This window comes from Melanerpes formicivorus, unplaced genomic scaffold (assembly GCF_026170545.1).
Source record: "Melanerpes formicivorus ecotype bairdi unplaced genomic scaffold, bMelFor1.0.p_v2 SCAF_5, whole genome shotgun sequence".
NCBI lineage: Eukaryota > Metazoa > Chordata > Aves > Piciformes > Picidae > Melanerpes > Melanerpes formicivorus.
In genome coordinates, this window is record NW_027142357.1 from 14,237,618 (window position 1) to 14,258,616 (window position 20,999).

The 20,999-nt window shown below is 38.6% G+C and overlaps 1 protein-coding gene across 3 annotated transcripts in view; it reads right to left on the reverse strand.

Annotated features, from left to right (window-relative positions):
• CREB1 (cAMP responsive element binding protein 1) overlaps positions 1-20,999 on the reverse strand; it is a 37,507-nt gene continuing 16,508 nt past the window's right edge. For 2 of the 3 annotated variants that reach the window (XM_068138328.1, XM_068138327.1), the window contains 6 exons: positions 17,509-17,655; positions 15,486-15,586; positions 12,551-12,693; positions 10,957-11,139; positions 9,499-9,649; positions 1-6,485 (listed from right to left, as the gene is read on the reverse strand). In XM_068138328.1, the coding sequence (XP_067994429.1) occupies positions 6,341-6,485; positions 9,499-9,649; positions 10,957-11,139; positions 12,551-12,693; positions 15,486-15,586; positions 17,509-17,649 (864 nt within the window). In that variant the 5' untranslated portion in view covers positions 17,650-17,655 and the 3' untranslated portion in view covers positions 1-6,340. Of the gene's footprint in view, positions 6,486-9,498; positions 9,650-10,956; positions 11,140-12,550; positions 12,694-15,485; positions 15,587-17,508; positions 17,656-19,128; positions 19,166-20,999 lie in introns of those variants that run through there. The other variant, XM_068138329.1, reaches the window with a different exon arrangement.

A 20,999-nucleotide genomic window follows, 5' to 3' on the forward strand; every position in this document is an offset into this window, starting at 1 on the left:
TTTTTAGAGTTTTTTAAAGCATGTTTATGTGTCTGCACATAAATGTTTGTGTAAAAAGGGAGTTATGACAGTTTATAACACAAAGGTTACAGTAAGAAAAAGCACTTCTTTATGACAATAATCCACAAATTCACAAGAATCACTTTAATATACAAAGCAATTACTACCATTCTGAAACACAAAGCAGCTAATATGTACATAGTGTTAATAAAATGCATTATAACCCAGTACAATTTTTTTTAAACACAGATAAAGCACAAAAAAAAAAAAAAAAAAAAAAAAAAAAAAAAAAAAAGAAGTAAAAAAAAAAAGTAAAAAAACCCCAAAACCCAAAAAAACCAAACAACAGGGATGTTTCTAGATTTTTGGGGAGATGTAAATAATTCTTTTCCCCCAATAATGGATTTTCATTTAGCCTTTTAACTTCCACAAGTATGTGGGAGTCAAGCTCAAATACCCTGTTCTGTGCTAACATGGTTTGGGTAAAAGAATTGGAAATGCAGATGAGGTGAACTTACTCTTCCCAGCTTACATTACAAAGGGAGAAAAATAACCCTTGCTCTGGAAGCTTCCCTGAAAAATGTTGTTCCAAAACAATTTCAAATTATAAATCCAGAGTAGAAACAACTCATATTTGAAGTGAACTACCAATCTGTGGACAAGTCTGTGGAGGGGTTGGCTGCCAGCTAGCACCTTTTCTTGCCCCATTCCCCATCCCATCCCTAGAAGTCCATATAAGCAGCACAGTTTCTAATCTCATACAAAGTTCTAGAAAATTTTAAAATTAATGTTTTAATATAAATAAATGTCATCACACAAACAAAAAATGGAGTGGCACCTGGATAAAACACAACTTGTGGAGAGCATCTGAACATACTTAGTTCTTATGAGTGGCCATCTGCAGATAACTAACTGGCACAAGGCCTTCCTTGCCCATGCTCACTCAGCTGTCCCCTAATTTAGAGAAGTATGTATCTGAGGCTGAGTGAACTGACTGCTCCCAAGTCATGAGTATAGTAAGTGGTCAGCTTATGAAGTGTGCCAACCCTGAATCGTTACCAGCTTGTCCCTGGCCCTTTTTCTGCCAGCACACAGCTCCTGAGGGCAGCTGACTTCTGCCTCTCGCTGGTGAAAGTGAGACCTGAATTTACACAGCAAGTCACAAACTGCACTTGCAGTACCAGAATACAAACAGGTCACTGCCTTCAATTTGTGCTACACAATCTAGCCCAAGCAAGTCTCTTTGTGGGCCAGAGTTTAAATAAGTATAAAAACACTTAAAAATGCAAACCCTTTCCACCAGCTGCATCTGGTCCCTTTTCCCCAGAGATGTACAGATTTAAGCCATATCCATCCACAGACCTGAATCTGTCAGAAGCACACAGTAGATGGGATTTCAGCACCAGTCTGGCTCTTACCAGACCAACTGAGCTTCAGGATACATTCAGGTTTCTGCAAAATCGGTGTCTTTCACGGCTTGCAAATTCAAAAGCACAGGGAAACGAGTTCCCAGGCACAGTACAGAGAACCATCAATGTACTGTGTGCTTTTAAAACCTGCTCAGAGTGACAGATTTCAGGGCTGTAGCTAAATTATCATTGTTCCTACAAAAGAAAGGTGGCTGTGCTTTTTAAAAAATCTTTTAAAGCAGAGTGACACATTGTCAATGCACCCTTAGATCCTGGTGTCAATAAACTGGAAAGCTTTTTGATTTATTCTCTTGGAATGCAGCTTGTAAAACCTGCAACCAAATCTCAAATTAAGAAAACAGGAATAAAGTGGCTGAAGCTTTCCTTCCAAATTAACCTCCCTTACCCACTTGAGATCACTGAACTAGTTCTATTCTAAAAATAATTTCACATCTGTCCTGTACATACTGCTCTGAGACACCACACAATTCTTTCTAGTCTTCAGTACTGCCAATTCGGATCTCCTGCCTTTCTGAAGCAATGCGTGCTGGATGCCAGGTGCTAACCAGCAAGTTAAATTTGCAAAGGAGTCAACTGCTGTGGGGAATTAAGTGAATTGTGTGCAGGCAGCAGGATTACAATTGTGCCAGGAAGCTTCTCAAGCAACTGCTCTTAGGTTTTGCTTGTTTGTTTGTTTGTTTTGTTCTTGTGTTTTTGTTTTTAAAAGTGCACATTTTAATTAAACATTTACAAACAATATAGTGTAACAAAAATAAATACATGACCTTTTAGTTAGATCATTGGCAAATGTTACATCACTAACCAGCTTCAGGGTGAAAAGATGACAATAAAAACAGAGGGTTAGGAAACCATTAAATCCTTTATGAATTATCACCAGATTTGCAACCACTGATACTGAACTTGCTTTGATGGGGAGCCTTGTCTTTAACCCACAAAAATCACTGTCTGTCTGTCATAAATTAGAAAGAAAAAAAGCAGAGGCCAGTTTTCACTAATAGGTGACTACTTGCAGCTGCAGTCTTCTGGAAGCCCAGATTAAAAAAACAAACAAAAAAAGTAGTACAAGTTTAGATCAGAAACTATTAGGGCTGTTTTTCCTTACTAATTTTTTTTTTCCTGAGCCTCTTAATGATTCCAAACACCCCACAAATTTTCTGATCAACGTACAAGTACCAAAGGGGCCAGTGGTCTACAATGCAAATGTCAGCTACAGAGTAGCCAGAACCTCTTGGTATCTGTACAGTCCTGACAAGCTAAAAATGTGCTTTCTGATACAGGCAATGGTGCTGGCAACTACCCGATTCCGGTGAAATAGCTGCTTAAATAAAACTGCATCGCCACTACCCCAGGAGGAAAACCGAAGTCTTACCAGTGGTTCCTTTAGCAAATAACACCTTAACAACCTTTCCATTGCTTTGCCTTTGATAACATAGCTGCCAAAGAGAAAAAGCACGAAAGTGAATTATTCTGGGGGGTGGTAGTTGTAAAACAATTGTTTTACATCATTTCACAAACCTCCATCAATAAAAAAATAAACCCAAAAATAAACCTCACAAAAGCCGTGAAAAATGAAATAAAATTCTTGAAAATGAGTAACTGAGAAACAGCACAAAACAAATCAGCAATAAGCGCTAGAATAATGCAGCCCAGAACTACTGTGACGGGAGGAAGCTTTCACACGCGCACACATCCACACACACCCAGACACACACAGAAAAGTAAAAACTTTTTTCTGACCTCCATATACTATAATACTCAGCATTCCTGACTTAAAAGCTCTCAGAGCTGTAGATTATATACTGTGTGTATATATATATATATGTACATATATTATACATATGTATTTTCCAAGAATATCTAAATTAAAAGAGCACCTCTGACAATATCTTAACTGCCTGATCGGTGCTGTTGTTTTGCAAAATAATGACATTACAAAAATTATATTTCAAACCAACTCTTGTTTATTATGCACATAATGGCTCTAGCCCTTTCTAACCCTTTCTTTAGGTAAAACAGGCTATCAATTCTTGAAAACTCACAACTGTGAGATATAAAACTAACTCTCCCTCCCTTCCCCTTGCCAGCATAATTTCCTTCCTACTTCCAAATGGCCTTAGTTTAAAAAAGCTGATGACCCCAACCTCACTACCTGGTAAGTAACATATGAATGCATTCCTGTGTCAGATTTCTTCCCTTTGTGGGTCAATATAGATAATAAAGTATGGGTAACCCTAGCCAGCCCTCTACTTGCTGTGACGTATTTTTTTATTATTGTGATTTAAAATTTTCATTAAATAAATTCCAGTCCCTAAATCCTCAGTCCAGCATAAATTAAAGATTCTTGCAGATCCCTACCTACTTTAAAATAACTTTCTTTTTCTTAGTGAAACATTAACTGCTAATGAGGTCTTGACTAATAACACTACGGACTCCTTGCAGACCACGCAGACACACCGGTAACACGGTTCTCTCACTGCCACAGAAATCTGCACCAGCCCTGGACTAGAAGAACCCCCTCTGGGTACCCATTTAGGCTCCCCGATTCATTCAGCATCCAGGCTTTGTGCCAAGTGGCTATCAGCAAGCCCTACGCAGTGCTTGTTACCCACCAGGAACAGCTCTCAGATCACAGCCAGCCTCATTCAGGTTCACTGCAAAATCTCAAGTTTTTGCAAAAGAAAAAGCTTTAGTGTAGGCATGTGCAGCTTTTTCTGTGTTTCTCAAAGGTGGAGGAACCATTGTGTATAATTGTGTAAATAAGGCCATCGTGAGCTTGATGTTTTACAAGAGCGACTCCTGCGTTAGCAACATTTCTACTTCAGCACTAGATCTGAAAAGCTGGTAACCGTTGCATGTATTTGTATTCTCTGCTTTTAAGAATCAGACACTTTTTATAAAAACACTGCTAAGAATTTAGGGTCTTCTTTAAATTTGCATTGCTAAACTAATAAATTCTTCCTCCATTAAATAAAACCATGAAATTCATCAATTCTCTACGGCAGATAAAAATAGACACTTATAAATCCCCTCAAAACCTGTGAAAGTTAATTATCTCATAATTCTGATACTCATGTTCTCTTCCTGAAATAGAAACATAATTTGAAATTATTGATAACTCGAGATTTAACAACAATCCTACTGCTTTTAAACTCTTGTCTCTCGGAAACTGAATGCCCTCTCAGATGAGAAAAGTAGAACTTCTAATACTGTTTAGCTGTTTGAGACTCAACTGCCCAGAGTTTTCCAAATGTTCTTGTAACATCACATGGATTGTAAAACCTTTTTAGAAGCTTGTGTTTGAAATTTATCTTAAAAACAGGTAAGAGTGAACATGGAAAAAAAATACTCTCCATACTTTCGCCAGGCAAGGCATCAGTACAGACCAGAGTCTTATTCCTGTATCACTGTACATAAAGGTTTGACCAGAAGCCCCAAGTAAATTTGACTCCATCAAATGTGACCAAAGATCAAGAGACTGGCTTCATAAGGCCAGTAAACAAACTGCACATGATTCTTTTTGACACATTCTTTTTGACAACTTCTTGACATTCTTTTTTTGGTTCTTTTTGAGCCTGATTCTTTCTAAGTCCTTTCTTAGTACAGAGTTGATTTAAACATGAACTACATTTTTAACAAGCAACTCTGGGAAAGATCACATTTCCTCAGTGCACACAAAACATTCCATCTTGCAAACAATAGAAGTGTAAATTACTCAGTAAATCTGACCCTTTACATGAAAAAATCCATTGAATAAATTAAGAATTTAGCTAGCCTGGCCAGGTTCAAATAATTACTATCTTCCCTTGTGAAGCAGAAGTTGGAATATTTGTGTTTGAAGTCTTTTTCAGTGTTTGAGGTTGTCCTGGTAGTTAATTTACCCAGCCTCAAAGTTTGGAAAGGAATCTAGCAAACCAGACTGATGTTTCCTTTGACTACAACTATTTCCATTACACAAGATAGTGGTTGGGAAATGAGGACTTGGGACACAGACTATATTGTCATCAGGGAGCATATATGTGGAGTTTGGCCATGCTTCAATTGCTTAGCTGGTCTGCATACCAACAGGTAGTGCTTTCATGTGTAACCCTTGCTTATTATGTGGCAGTTTTAAAAACATCGCTATTTTACCTTTTTATTCTGAATTCCTTTCCCACTCAATCTCCCAACCAATATCCTGTGAAGCTGGTGTTTCCTTTTTGTCCATTCAGAATGCTGAACATGCTTGCACACATAAGCTTCAAGAAGCAACCAACCAGTGAGGTGTTTCTGAGGTTTGGAGTTTTTACTAGTCCAGGAGGGCTTAATACAGAATACAAATCAAAACCCTTCCTGGGCTAGTTTGCAAAAGGCATGTTATCTCCACACCAAGAATGTGACTGTTGAGTGCCTTTCATTTGGCATGCTGCTTAGCTGTGTATTTCTATAGTTCATAATGAACAAGTGAAACCGATTTGGCAACCATTGCTTCTTCATTGCACCATGAATGCTCCACATATGTGGCCCACAGTTCTCCGGACCTAGAGGCTGGGGTAGCTCTGTCTCTAAGGCAATGGGAAGAGCTCAGCGCAAATTCTTCAAATCATTAGGAGAGAACCTTCCCCAAAGTAACTTCCCAAGTGACCATTGTTGCTCCTTGAAGTGGATGGGGAGACGAGAAAAAAGCCTGTTTTCCTTCTTCATGCTGAGACTGATGATGAAAATAATCTTGTAGGGGGAGAAGTGGAGGCAAATACTTGAACATTCACAGTTTGATGCAAAGCACAGATGAAGTATATCCTGTAGTTGCTTCAGGCAGTTTTGCGCATAGAAAAAAAGAAATGTTTAGAAAATAAAAAGTTTACTTTGTCTTTCTGGGTATAGCCAGAACCAGTCTCTATCCCACCTGGACAAGTGAAAATGGGAATCCAAAATTAATCAGATTTGTGGCAGTAAAGGTCCTTAAGTGCTTTCAACTCCTCAATCAGTGTCTTGTTTTGGTTTTCAAGCACGGCCACTCTATTTTCTAGACATTTCACATACTCCTTTTTCTTCCTGCGGCATTCACGTGCTGCCTCTCTGCAAAGGAAAAAAGGCCATTCAAACCTAGAATGATCACTGGCAGATATCTACTACTTACTGTTCATGTCAAACCTTTACTTAGCACTGCCATTTTTTAGGATATGGAGGTATTGTTAAGAAATGCAAGTTAGGAAAATATGCTAACTTCGTAACAATTGTTCCTCACATACACTGAAGATCCACAGATCATTTCAACATGCAGATCTCAGTAAGTCAGCACCAATTAAAATTCTGCTGCTGTGAGAAAAGGATCCTACTCAATGACAACATTCTGCTTGCATTTACATAAGAACCTTCAAGCTAAGTTGAATGCTGCTGCTGCAATAATTTAATTGATTTTGTTATAACAAAGATGCATAATGAAAACATGGCTAAGACCAAATGTTCATCTATTAATCTCCTTATAGTCTTAACTCTTCCTTTTGCTGCAGTCCAACCAAACACTACAGGCCAAGATGTTCAACTGGTGCCAAAAAAAAAGCTGTATTTAGAGTATTCATGCATTTGCTCTTAAGCAATACATTTTATTAACAATGTCTGCATCATGACAATGATAATATAGATGACTCCCCAAAATGACAAAATAAACAGTCACTATCAACCATATAAATCTTTAGCTCTTGTCTGCTGTGCCAAGAACATGGCAATGTAAATGTACTGAAGCAGATTTTGAGACAGCCAAACCCTTAAGGCTTGCTTTTAAAGGTTGAGCTGCCTGTAGATGACTTGGTAACATAGAGAACATCAATGAAAAATACCTTTAAAAGCGTTAATGTTCTGCTGAACATCCCAATGGCAGTAACACTAAGGATGAGCCTATCTTGCACAGCAAGTGTAATGATAAAAAATGTGCAAAGTAAGCACAAGGTTAAATGCCACAGGTGCTCGGGAGTCCAGGCAGGGGTCTCTCCTCCTGCAACTCAGCTTGTCAAAGCAGCATACTCCAGATACATGTAAATAAATGTACATGCTGGTTTGCTCTAAACCTTTAAGCGCAAAGCAACTTCAGAAACAGAGTTGTGGGTGTCCCTTAATTGCAAATACTACATAGACTGGTGATAAAGTCAGTATTCAGGACAATCAGGTCAAAATTTAATCCAGCTCTTCCCTTATTAGATAAATTAGTAGTTGTAGTTCCAGGTATAAAAGAATGTCTGTTCCAGGACCTACCTGGGAAGAAGAAGCTAAAAGTAGTTTTTGAAATTCAGCTCCACAAATGAGACATGATGAAGAAAACCTAGTTTGTAAGCCCTGAAAGAACTCAGGTGTCCATTCGTCACTCCTACAAATACAATTTCACATACTTGCAGCATTCCAGTGGGCCATGTGCAATATTTAGAATTTAAGTCATTTTGGGCTGTCAAGTTATGTCACCAAAATATTATGCACTACTGGATCAGGAAGTGCCTCCCAGTACAAACCACTAACTTGTCCTCTTGGGTGACAATTTTATATTTTTTGCTTTGATTTTTTTGTCAGCTTGGGCTGTATATTAAGCCACCTCAAGTCTGTGTGCATTAGTTGTTCATTATGAACATCAACAGTTACATGGAATTACAAAAGAGCTTTTACAACGTAAAATTCAGACAGAAAATCTGCACAATAAGATCTATCTTTACACTGCAATCCTCCAATAAGTACCAGCTTACTATATATATATATATACACACACACACACCTCATACAACCTCTCTATATCCCTTTCCCCTACTTTTCTGTGGAGCCTGAATGTGCAAATATCTATTAAGCTGGCAGTTTAAAAGCACCACTAGCACATGATAGTGTTGCAAAAGGTGTCAATTTTACTCAAGTGCGGTTGATTCCCTGTTGTGTTTTCTTAGCTTTCCCAAACACAAAAGCTTTCTTTTACTGGAATAAAACTGTTGAATAAAGGGATTCAGAATGCAAATTAGATTTTTTCTCAAATGCAGAGCATGAAAGGATGACATCTACTATTCATTGACACATACATAAAAAATGGGAGATGGGTAGCATTTTGTACAAAACCTTTTTTAAAAGTGAGCTCTGCTGTTCAGCATTATTTCGTTCATTACAGCCCCACAGATGAGGGTTGGATATGCTCATGTAACCTTCTGCTATGATCACAGCTCACAGCTCAGCAATGCCCCTGACAACATAACACATTTTTCAGACTGACTCATGAGGAAAACAGTGATTTCATGGGGCTTCCCCTACACAGAAGGGAGGGAAGCACTGCTGTTTCCTAGTGTCATAGTGTACTTAACATAAGGGCTCAAATCTGTGGCCTGTGGATGGAGTTCAAGTTGTGATGGGTCAGCTCAGGCCCACCACTTCCTGCTTAGGCTTAAGGAGCATCATGCCCAATTTCTCTCTACTGCTCCCTTCCTTTGCTGCCTCCCTAAGCCCCACCACAGTAGGCTTGGCTGTTCCTTCTCACACAGTAAATACTATAAGGTCAAGTCTTCTTTATCTCTCTTTCAGCTTTGCTGCCATTACTGGCTCCACAAGACTTCAAAAAGAGTCTCTGCTCATTTAGCTTTTTGCTTGAGTCTTTCTGCATCTGGAGGTTAAAACCTAAAGGGCAAGCAGCTAAAGTGAACAAGCTAGACAATCAAGAAAGCACTCACAAAGAGTGCAGGTGAGCCAGCAGCAAGGAGAATGCATGCAGAAGGCTAAGGTAAAGAATCCAGGAAAGGAAACTACATGAATGTGTTAATTCAAAAATAACTCACCTTGGCATTTCTAAGAACATATCTACAGTCATACAAGTCTCTCATCAATGACTTTTCTCCTCATGCAACAAACAAATTCACACACCTCACAGAATGAGTTTGACATCTCCACATAAGGTTCCATAGTTATAATACATGGAATTAGCAGATGTGCTTCTCTGCTTTGCATCTTTAAATAAAGGCAAATTCTTCAGAAAGTATTTCATAAAATGACTTAGAAAGATTAGGATTCTTACTGCTTGGCACCCTAGCTCTATGTAGAGCTGACAGGAAAAAAGTGATCTAAATGTACGTGCCTGTTCTTCATTAGACGCACTTCTCTCTTCCGTGCGGCCTCTTCTGCTGGCTGGGTTGGAAGTGCTGGAGAGGATGCCATGACTACGCCTGGTGCAATGGTGCTGGTAGGGGCAGTGCGAATCTGGTAGGTCTGCACATCTCCTGAGGCAGCTGAAAGACACAGGGGAGCATGATGCCTGCACTGTTTAATGTGGTGCAAAGAGTGCCTACTCATCTATCCATGTGCTACAGTGCAGGAGGGATGACAATCACTGGGGTGATCACTGCTATCTCTTCGTTTATTAATATATGCAAGGTATTGGGCATTCCTGCTGAAGTCTTCACTATGCTTGATAACTTGATTTGTCTTGCTGTATTGTTGTGCTTCTTTTTTCCCTTAATATACTGCTTTTTGCTTCTCTGTTTTTGGGGCAGTTTCAAGAAGATGAAGGGTGTTGTACCTTATTGCTAGCTATGCTCCAAATGCCTATCTGCAAAAGGAGAAACTGCATGTGTGAGTATTTGGCACAGAAAAAAAAAGGTGTAGAAATGTAACATCTACTCTACAACAAGAGTGACAGTGCAAATAGGCACTCGGTTTTCCTACTTCTGTAAAATTAACAAGGTCTTGGGTTTCTTGTGTTTATAGTGTGTTATATTTTGTCTGAGCTGGTAAAATAAGAGAATACCAGCTAAAGAAATTGCATGTCCTTAAAAGAACACAAAAAACACATGATCAATGCAACGACACTATTTTTTTTCTCAGCTATGTATTTTCACTGAAATGTAGAGACCTCTTCACTGGGTAACTTTCAAATCACGTGCTTTACAACCATAGAAGCAAGGCTATATATTTCTGTTATTTTTAATAAACAATTTTTACTGTCCCTCAAAATTTTAATAAATCCAAGCATGTATTTTAATACAATAAAACCCTCAACCTATTCTAAGCTAAGTAGTCCCACTTGCTCTAAGAGCATGGCTAGGCCAAGTGATCTCTTAACAAACTTTCCTAAATTATTCTTTGACTGTAAGACTTGATTAAATATTTGGTGACTAGTTACAAGACCCACAATATGAAGAAAGTATGACTTGCCTCACTTTAAGTGTACTGCTGTTGCATATGACTGTCTGGGAGAACTCAACTCTAAAATGGCATCAGTTTTTGCAGAACATATATATATATAAATAAATCAAGGACAAAATACAGGAAATACAGCATGGAAAACCAATAAAATAATAATAAAAAATGTTCTAAGGAGTAAACCAAAAATTTCCACAATGAAATCAATCTGATGGGAAACGCTCCCAGAAATTGTGACTAATAGCTTTGGCCAGAATTCCTTTAATCAGTTTGGAGATTCATCTGTGCCAAAGCTGTTAATATCGTTTCCTGACACGTTTGACAGATTTAGGTTGGCAACTTACATCAGATAGAGAAGATGTTATACAGAATGGCTGGCTGTGAAGTTTCTCACCTTGTACAACAACTTGGTTGCTGGGTACAAGTATCTGTTGTCCATCTGTGGTCTGTGCATATTGTAAAATAGTGGTGCCAGGTTGGGTTGCAGCTGCATTGGTCATAGTCAACGTCTGGAGACCTTGTACTCCATCTGTGCCATTGTTAGACAACTGTATTGCTCCTCCTTGGGTAATAGCAACTGAGAAAAAAAGTGACACAGCATTTAAGACACTAACAAACACATTAACTTGCAGTATTAAACCTAGATATGGAAGAATATTGATCTGAGTTAAATCAGAGACATGGCTTTCAGGTACACTAAAGAAATCATGCTTTGAAAGTAAGTTTTCACTTGGTTTTGTGAGACCTGTATTTTTATGTATTTTTTTTAGGGGGGGAAGGAGGCAAACCCCACACCCTAAAACACAAATCAGTTTCTCTGCTCAAACAGCATCACACAGAGGAGCTACAATCCTCCTTCAGGAAATGCTTTTTTGATTTGTTAGTTAAGATTTTCTTCTTGATTGGTTTAGGTCTTTTTCTCAGTCTTTCTTTTTTCTTCTCATCTGAATTTCCTCTCCTCTTCCATGCTTTACACCCTTCAGCCCCTTCTGCTGCTATTGCTATCTATCTTGTGTTTCACCTTTGCCTTGCTTGGGCATATTTTTTAAAAAATTCGGATCATATCCCCCCTTCTCTGCAACTTCCTTAGCATTCTCCTAGCAGTGCTGTAATTCAAGAAGGTCCACAGTTTCCCTTTCCCCCCACCCCTTCAGTCTTAATTTGGTGGTTTTTCTATTCCCTTTCTTTCTCTCAATCCTGCCATGCAGGTGTACTGAGATATCACTCCTCATTCATGATTCCACAGAATTTCACTATGTTCATACATACAGACACTCCAAGATCTCAAAACCCTGCAGAAGCAGGATTTTTGCCATTATGGTAGGAAAGCAGCATTAACCATGTTGGTTTCAATGAAATTAACTGAGCTATTAGACAAAGCAAAGATAGAAAATTTTAGAGACATTTTAAGAAAAAAATGTGAACAAGTAGTTCTTTCTCTCATTTGTATGTTTAATGGTGCTTGTTTGCATGAGACACCCTATGAATACTAGCTTTACTGCTGTATCCTCAATCCTTTAAGTCAAAGCACTGTATCTAAAATCTAATGAATAAAAGCATAAACCCATTTATTATGCATTTTAAATAGGGTTGCTTGAGTTCTTTTTTCAGCACTTTCTAAAAATGGAAGTGCAGACTACAATGTTATTTTAATTAATTTTGTGAACCAGTATTAATAATCTGCCAGGATAAAAAGAAACTTCTGAATTACCTCATCTGGTTCCTGAAGTGAAGAAGTTTATAACAGGATTATGGTTAGTTGATATTTTGCCTCAAGATGCCTTAGCTGCACTAACTATCAAGCAGTCCCAGAATGTTAACTGAACAATTCAAACACAACAGGAATGTGTTTAAAATGCAAGATTATCTAGCAAAGAAATCTTATTTTCATGTCCTGCTTTGTCCCAGTCCAAACAGTTATTGAAATAGTAGTTCTTCATCGTCTCATCCCCACTTACTAGCACCACTGAGAAATTCAGACTACATACTGTACTGCCCACTGCTGGTTTGGTAAATGGGAGTTGGCACCGTAACAGTGGCGATGGCAGGTGCTGCTGTTTCCTCTTCGGACTTTTCTTCTTCAATCCTTGGCACTCCTGGGGCGTCTGAGGACAAGTCATTCAAAATTTTTCTGGCAAAGACAGTGTGTTGTAGAGATTTTAATAAAAATGGAAAAGAAAAAAAACCAAAAAGGTCTATTTGATACATGATGCTGGAGAAAACTGAAAAGTGCACTAAGCCAGCAAGAAAAATAGGGGTGCGGAAAGAAAAATTCATGTTATCTTCAAACTCTTTTTTGGGAAGATTGTTCAAAGTGCCGTGCACAAATGGGCAAAGGCACCAGCACAGAATAGCTGTGCTTATCAACACAAGATACAGGTGCATGTCAACAAGTTCTTCTCAACATACAGCTGACACAACCTTCCCTTTTTCTTAAAAACATGTTCCTCTCTCATCCATTCTTGTTTCCTGCTTTTAGCCACAAAGACTTGAAGAACAAGAAGTGTGTAAAAACTTGTCTCCTCACTTACACTAGGGGAACTGCTTGATTTCAGAGACCACAAAGGTCTCCACTACAGAGCTGAGTGTAAAGGAAATGAGCAGAAATGCTTGTGAAGAGCAACCAGTCTGTAATGAAATACCTGCCTAGGAGACAATACCAAGTGTTTGAGTGAAGTCATACAGTTACATTTAATGCTGCCTTGCCTAAGAAAACTGTGAGATTAGCATGGGTAAAGGAAAGGACAGTGTTTAATTAGTACCATTGGTTAATTATCCAAAGCCCAGACTGTTAAAACATCACTGTCACAGGTCCCACTGAACGTGACTGTAAGACTGACCATAGGAGTTACTGGAATTAGCATCACTTAGACCAAACAGGGTTCCTCGGAGGACTGTCAAGCCCCTTTCACTGCTGGCATATTCTGTCACTGCAAAATGCCACTTACATAAAGGACATTTTTGTCATTCTCCTCATATGTTTTCCTGTCACTAGAACTCAAAATGTGATGAAGCAAATACAGCTGTAGATGTCAAGCTCTAAGACAACTCTCATTTTTTAAAAAATAAGGCTCCTAAGGCTTTGGCATCCAGAACATCTGTATGGAGCTATCTGGGGAGTGCAGTCATCCTGCTAAGCAACTTGACAAACAGAGCATTGCTGTTGCTGTTTTGACTCTGTGTGCATACAAGGACCCCAGCATTGCAAAAGCACTCCATTGTGCCACGCACCACTTGGACTAATAAAAAATTCCCATCCAGAGAGTTTGCAATCTAGGTTTTAAGACTAGAAAAACTACTCGACAAAACAGATGAAGAAACAAGGACAGAGCAGGAAGAATGAGGAACAAAACCTAAGAAGATTAAAATAGAAGAAATTACAGTTCACCATTTTATAAGTTCATGTCAGATATGATCTGGTAGTTAAAACCTACCTTTGCCATCATAAAGATAGATCTAAGACAGAAGGTAAGGTGGCATCTTTACAAATATAGCAGTTATGAACTCACATGGGGAATACATAATGTACTTGAGTAGTAGAATCAAAGTGAAGTTTCTGAGGAAGAAGTGCAGTTTCAAACACCATGAACCTATCTTGTCTCTGAGGACAACCGTTACAGAGAGTGAATAATGCCAACTAGCAAGTCACTAAATGCAGCAGTAGTCTGGCTCAGCCTCTGACATAACCCCTATGCCAATGTGACCCCTAGGCCAACAGAATATGAGCTGCACATACAAGTTTTACAAAGTTTTGCTGAGCCACCAGTTTCTGTTTTGAGGACAGAGGCTGGGGTGTGGCATCAGAGCATGCAAATGCGAATGAGAATTTACCATGCATAAGTACTCCCTTCTCAAAGTTTTTGCTTGTTTACTTGGCTCTGTTGTCTCACAATATACAGCCATTCTCCCATACATAGTAAGAGCAAGCATCTCGCAGCAGAAGTAGACTGCAAGGAAGTCTGGCAGGTTTGAATTTAGCAACACTGCTCCCCACAAATAAAAAGATTTTCCCAGACCTATTATGGCTAGGGATATTCAGCAATGATTTTCACTACCTTCAGCAGAACAGCATTGAAGGCTGCTGAGAAAGTAGAAAATAATCTGCATGTGCTCAGATCTAGAGTCTAGATTATATTTCTAAGGCTGTGCTTATAGAGAAAAAAGGAACACCTGGATTTTCTGAAACAGCAGGAATCCACAAATCACTTAAAATGTGCTGAACTCCAAAGCTACTCCTTAACACTACTTAGACGTTTTAAGAACAAAAATTGAAATTTAGTATCACCAGAAAAAGCTGTGCCAGGGCTTAATTAATAAAGTTAATGTATTACTAATACCATATGAAGGAGCACCTCAGTTGGTCTTACCACATAAGTATTCGGCATGGTAACTAAAGATACTAGATGCCTATCAGTACATGCAACTTGTACCCTGAGTTCTTAAACACAATCAATTCTGATCAGGCAGAAATTCTCTTTAAGCCACAGAACACGTGTTCATTGAAAGTCTCATGGGAGAAAGGAAGTAAGCTTGCTGCCAGCATTTCAACAATAATGAAAAACAACAGATCTGACTTTTTGCAAACTACAGATTATGAAAAACTGACTTTCTTGCAAAGCTTCAGTGTATTTAATGTATTAAGTATCATGTATTAAGTATCCATTAAAACTGTATCTTAAGGCATCTAGCAAAACGATACCTTGAAGTTTCAAAAATGTGACAATTAGCTTATTCTCAGCTCATTTCTGTCTTAACCCAAGGTAACAGCTGAAGTATCTTCCTCTTTAGATCCTCTTCCACCAAAGGCATTGCAGAAGAGAGATTTGAGTTAAGTGGTAAATGTAAAAGTAACTATACAATCACGCTGCCTCCCCAACTGAAGAACACATCCATCAAGCAAAATGCTTGTTTTGACCTCCATACCTGTAGGAGGGTCGCCTGGAAAGAATTTCTCTTCGTTTCTGTGAGTCTGTGACACTGTCTACTGATTCCTGTGAATCTTCGCTTTCTGCTATAGTGGAGATCTGTAAATAAGAACAGCAATCAGACTTAACAAGACACTTCCAATATCTTTATTTTAAGCATATGTTGACATCCTGTGAAAAACACTGTAATGCAAGTATTCTACAGTGCTTCTACTTCAGCAATGAACAGAAATGGCAGCCTTTTCAGTAACAGATATGGTGAAGAATGACCACAGTAATTTATCTACCTGTGAGAATGCCCTTTATAATTTAAATGCCCCAATCTTAAAAATGTAAACAATAATTCTACACACATTTGGCTTTCTATGAGTCCTTGTTTCCATTGATTTTAATGAAACAAAGGGGTTTTTAGTAAAATTTAGGAAGAGACCAACTAAAACAAAGCCAAAATAGGGGAAACCTGTAGAACAAAGAGCAAACCACTGAAGCTGAGGAACACCAGTTTAAATAACTGGGTAGATGTTACAGAGAGAGTCTTTGGGTGGCAGGGGGGGTGGAATTGTCAGGAAAATGTAATACATGAAGATGTAAAAAACCAATGCAGTGCTGCAGTTCTGAACATCTGTGCTAGTAAAAGACAAAAATTAATGAAGAAAAGAAAATGCTTCTGTCAATCATATTTCAATAACTTTAAATTCAAAGTGTGCCAAAATTCTAAAAAACATTTTCAATGCATAAAAACAGAGGCTGTTTTCCAAAAGACTATAGTCACAAGACAAATATACAAAAGCTAATGATAGTGAACAGACAAATGCCTGTGTGAGAAACACAGCTCACAGCCTGTATGCACTGTAGGAAAGATTCCTAGAGGCTCAGAAAGCTTGCTGGCGCCTAAATCTCAGTTATCAGATAGAGGGACCAAAAAGGTCCAAGGCTGACTGTGAACTACTGGGCTTTGAACATCCAGACACACTGGCTTTGCACTGATCTAGGTGAATTCCAAGCATGGTTTCATCGTCAGTCTCTTATCTTCCACCTCTGGGCTAGTAACTTGTGCAGTTATCTGGAAACCGCTCACCTAGATAGATTAAAATCCCAAACTTTTGACTCCAATGGCTGAGGACGGTAAGCCTGGCAGAAACTCAGCACTAAAGCTGACAAAGTATAAACAAGTATTATTATCAAAATGGCCTAGTTTTAATTTATGCATGCCCTTATAGTTTTCTTAAATACCCAGCTAAATATCTCTATCAAATAGCCACAATGTCTACTTTTTAAAATTAAGCATTTTTGAGCCCAGTGTACTAACAGTAAAGGAATGCTGTATAACAACCAATCTCCCTTTCTGCATTCAGAAACACCGAGTGGTTCCAAAAACCCCAAAAGCTACAGGTTTTAAAGATTTCAGACTACTTGTCTCCCGTGTCTTCAAGCTACCTCATCATATTGCATTATCTGTCTTACTTGAGGAAGATGTGAAGGTTTTACAAAGCAAACAACATTCCACAGGCAAACTTAAAAAATGCTTTTGTAAGAGGCCTGATAAGTTTATGTTAAGGACCAATAATAACACAGACATCTGTTTTGTACATCAATGCAAACATTTTCTAAGTAGCAAAGACTCCCATCCCAGAGTATCAGCCTCATTAATGATTAAACATCACATTATTAGAAAAAAATATCTTTTTGTTCACTCCAGTCTGGTATGAACACTTACTCAATAAAGATATGAAAACAGAAAGAAGTATAGTAATACTGTAAGGAAAAAAACATGAAGCTGTTAAACTTACCAATTAAGTTCTACAGGGAAATGAAACTCAGCAATGTTTGAAAGTGAAAAGTGGTTAAACGAAAACAGAAAAAAAAGTCACAGACAAGAAAACACTGTGCAGGTTTTGCCTTCACAGGCTCTTAATGTTTATACAACAAAACCACAATTTGGGCCATAAACACATTAGAAATCAGTGAACTGCTAGGACTATTCAGAAGACCTAAGTATTAGGAATTTCTTCAGTCAATACCTGAACTGTCTGGACCTGCGGAGACTGAATAACCGATGGCTGGGCAGCCTGAATTACTCCATGCACTTGAACTGTCTGCCCATTGGGCAGCTGAACTAGGGTCACCGTGGGTGCAGAAGACGTTGCATGAGCTGTTGGCATAGATACCTGCAAAGAAGAGACAATGAGCATAAATTATGTTACTGCAAAATCTTATTTCGATACCAATTTGTTGAAAGAATTGCCTCTTCTAAACCCCAGTTAGATGACCCAAATGCTTCTATGTAATATAAACCCCCTTGAACTGCCTAAGCCCAATATCTGACCTACTTTATAAATTAATCTAATTCAGAAATTCTGCAGGCTCAAAACATGGCTTGTAAAACCACTGACAAGAATAAGAAAAACATTAGTGCCTCTATTTTGAGATAACCTAACAAAACCACATTATTACCTTTCTCTTGCTTCAGTTAGATATCGGTAGGACTTAGGTGTACTCCTACAGACACTGCTGAGTCAAAGGCAGAAACATATGGGAGTGGAGCTATTTTTGTTCTCACTCGAGAAAATGCAAAATGTTTGCCAGATGTAAGAAGTTAACATTTTTAGGGAGTCATACCTTTCAGACTTTCTGGAGACTAGACCATATTGATTATCTGGTAAAGTCCATTTAAATGAAGAAAAATGACCATATGTTCAGACAGAAAATGCATGGGTTTGCAGTGGAGACCAATGGTTTGTATGCAGTTATTGTGATTCAGTATAACGGGTCGACACAAACTCCAGTCTTAAGAGGAAAAGTTGCTCCCATTTTAAACCCTCATTCCTACATACAAATTTGTTTCTCCAGTACTGACCTGTAGGCATATTGACTATGCCAACAGGGATATGCTAACAACTTCATCATGGTATGTCAGTGCTGTGTGTGCAGCTATGTGTATCCTGCACAGGGGTTCAGGCTCCAAGGACTGATATTCAAAGTAGTTAATGTCACAAGGGGAAATTTTACCCTGGCAGGTCATAAGAAGTACTATGGGCAGCTGAAGGGCAATGCACCAAGGCCAGACAGATGCCCCAGTGCACACCCAGTACTCAGCAAGTGTGTGGTGGCAGGCATGATGCATGTGTTCATGGCTGGGAGGGTCTTGAATGGCAGGAGGACACCAGGGCTGCTGTACCTGCTGTACCAGCACACATGGCCCTCAGTTTGTGCCCAACTTGCACCATCATAGCCCTTGGGGAAGGACTGCAGGCAAGCATAAGCTGCTCTGGCAGACCTCAGCCAGGTGTCTGACTAGCCAGCTGTCTTCTAGACATCCAAGTTTGGAAAATTTAACAATCCTTCAGTGTTCAATGGCATTTTCAAGAAATTTGATCCATGTAGCTACAATACAAGAAGGGGCCGTACTGCTGTCCTACCTAATCTCAAGGAGCTATGTGCCAGATGCAGAAGTAAACCCTCTGCCATCCCCATGAACACGTGGTTTGCAAAAAGCTGCAGGAGCCGATCTCTGAAATTCCATGAACATCCACCACTTAAAAGGACATCTTGCTTAACAACAAAATTAAAGAGAATTACATTTAGACCTCTCTCCTCCACACCTATCTCACCCTAATCCACAAATTTGTGCTTGCCTTTACCTTCCTTTTTCAGGAAACAGCTGCAGCATTACATGGTGGTACTTAACTCGCATCTGAGAGAAACCAGAGATGAGATTAACAGGAGTGTACTTTCCTCTGGCAAATTATATTCCTTTACCAAGCAACCTTTTTAAAGAATGCATGTCTGACTAAGTCCTTGGCAATGACAGCAAAGCTGATCAACAGGAGGCCACTCTGTGGTTGGCTTAAGCCAACAGCAGAGTGCAACTTCCGCAGATGTCTCTGACTCATACCTTGTGGAACCGGAACAAGTTTCCTTTTGACTCTGAAAACTACCCTGAACTCACTAAAAATGCAGCTATTAAACTAATCTTCCAGGAGGGGTGAACTTAAAAGTGATAATGAAATAATTACATTGACATAATTAGTTACTTAGATTTTCCTAAGCCCCTGAGGGCACTCTGAAGTGCCAAATACTGACAATTCACATATTAAAAATATCATAATAACATAACACTGACGTGAACACGACAAGAAGTTATGTTTAGATTGTTATATCACCTCCACAAGGAATATAAAATCTGGGAGAAAGCTAAAGTGCAAACAATACAGTGAGTGACAACAGAAGAATTGGGAAAAACATAACATTTCTTAGTGACATGCATGGATGTTAAGCATAGCTGCATAGCTTTTTCTACTTGGAAAAAATTACCATTCAAGGCAATTTTAACTGATTAAGGTGCATTCAATCCACTACGCACTTGAAAGTTCAGCTACCTGAAGGCTAGTATGTCAGCACACGAATTTAAAACATTCTTGCTTCTCTGGACCAAATCTTAATGCATACCAAGTGAGAAGCAGTTTACTGGTGTTGCAAGAGAAATAAACTACTTCCACTCAGTTCACACCGAAGTGTTATTCGCACCACCTACATCCTGTGCCTAACTTAGACAGTGAGAAAACTGCCCAAAGAGGCAAGCTGGTGCAGGGCAGCTGGTGGCCTGTAAATTCACGCTTCAGCTTCACTCAACAAAATCATCCTTTGCATTTTAACAGCTTCAATCCCTACACTATCACTTGAATGGAAGTCTCTATCTCTGGTTTACCAAAAGGTAGGATGACTTTTAAAAGACATTAATAATTTATAAAATTGTGATTTAACACTTTTGCTACTTAAAAGATTCACAATTCCCCAAATGATGAGATCTAAAAAACTGTGCTTTGCAGACTGCAAAGAGTTTTAAAATTGAATGGTTAGAGAAGAGAGACAGATTCTGTCCTCATTTATGCAATGGAGTTGCTTCTGACAACTATCAGTGCATTTAAGAATGAAACCAGGTTCCAAAATGAGACATGTAGATGGGATCATATATCTTCACTTTCCAAAATACTTTGTGGATAATAAACAATCTATTACTGTCTCTCCAAACAGCTAGTAATCCTGGAGAGACAACAGGGGAACGTGAGCTGTCAAATGCCAGGTTATTCCACTTGATTATAATGTCTATAACACTAATCCCACCTGATAAAATGCTGTGTTTGCTGCATTATTTATCTACATTTTCAGTTTGCTTTCTTCAGAATTAAACTGATTGCTATAGACAAGTTTCTAACAGAAAACATAACAGTTACAAAACAGTAAACAAACCTAGTAATTATCAAACACAGTAAATTAAATGTTTTGAAAATAATTCCTTTCAGTGGTATGGTTGTGGTAAAGAATGCTAGAAACACTTAAACTTATTATCATGGTAACTTTACACAGTTTACACTCATATAGTTCTTCAGAACTAACACAGCCTAGGGTGATGCGATACTAAAAATATCTGCAGCTTTAGGAATGTGAAGACAAATATTAAAGGAACTATACATCGCACCTGGTTTAGAATAGTGTTAATGGAACCTGCTCT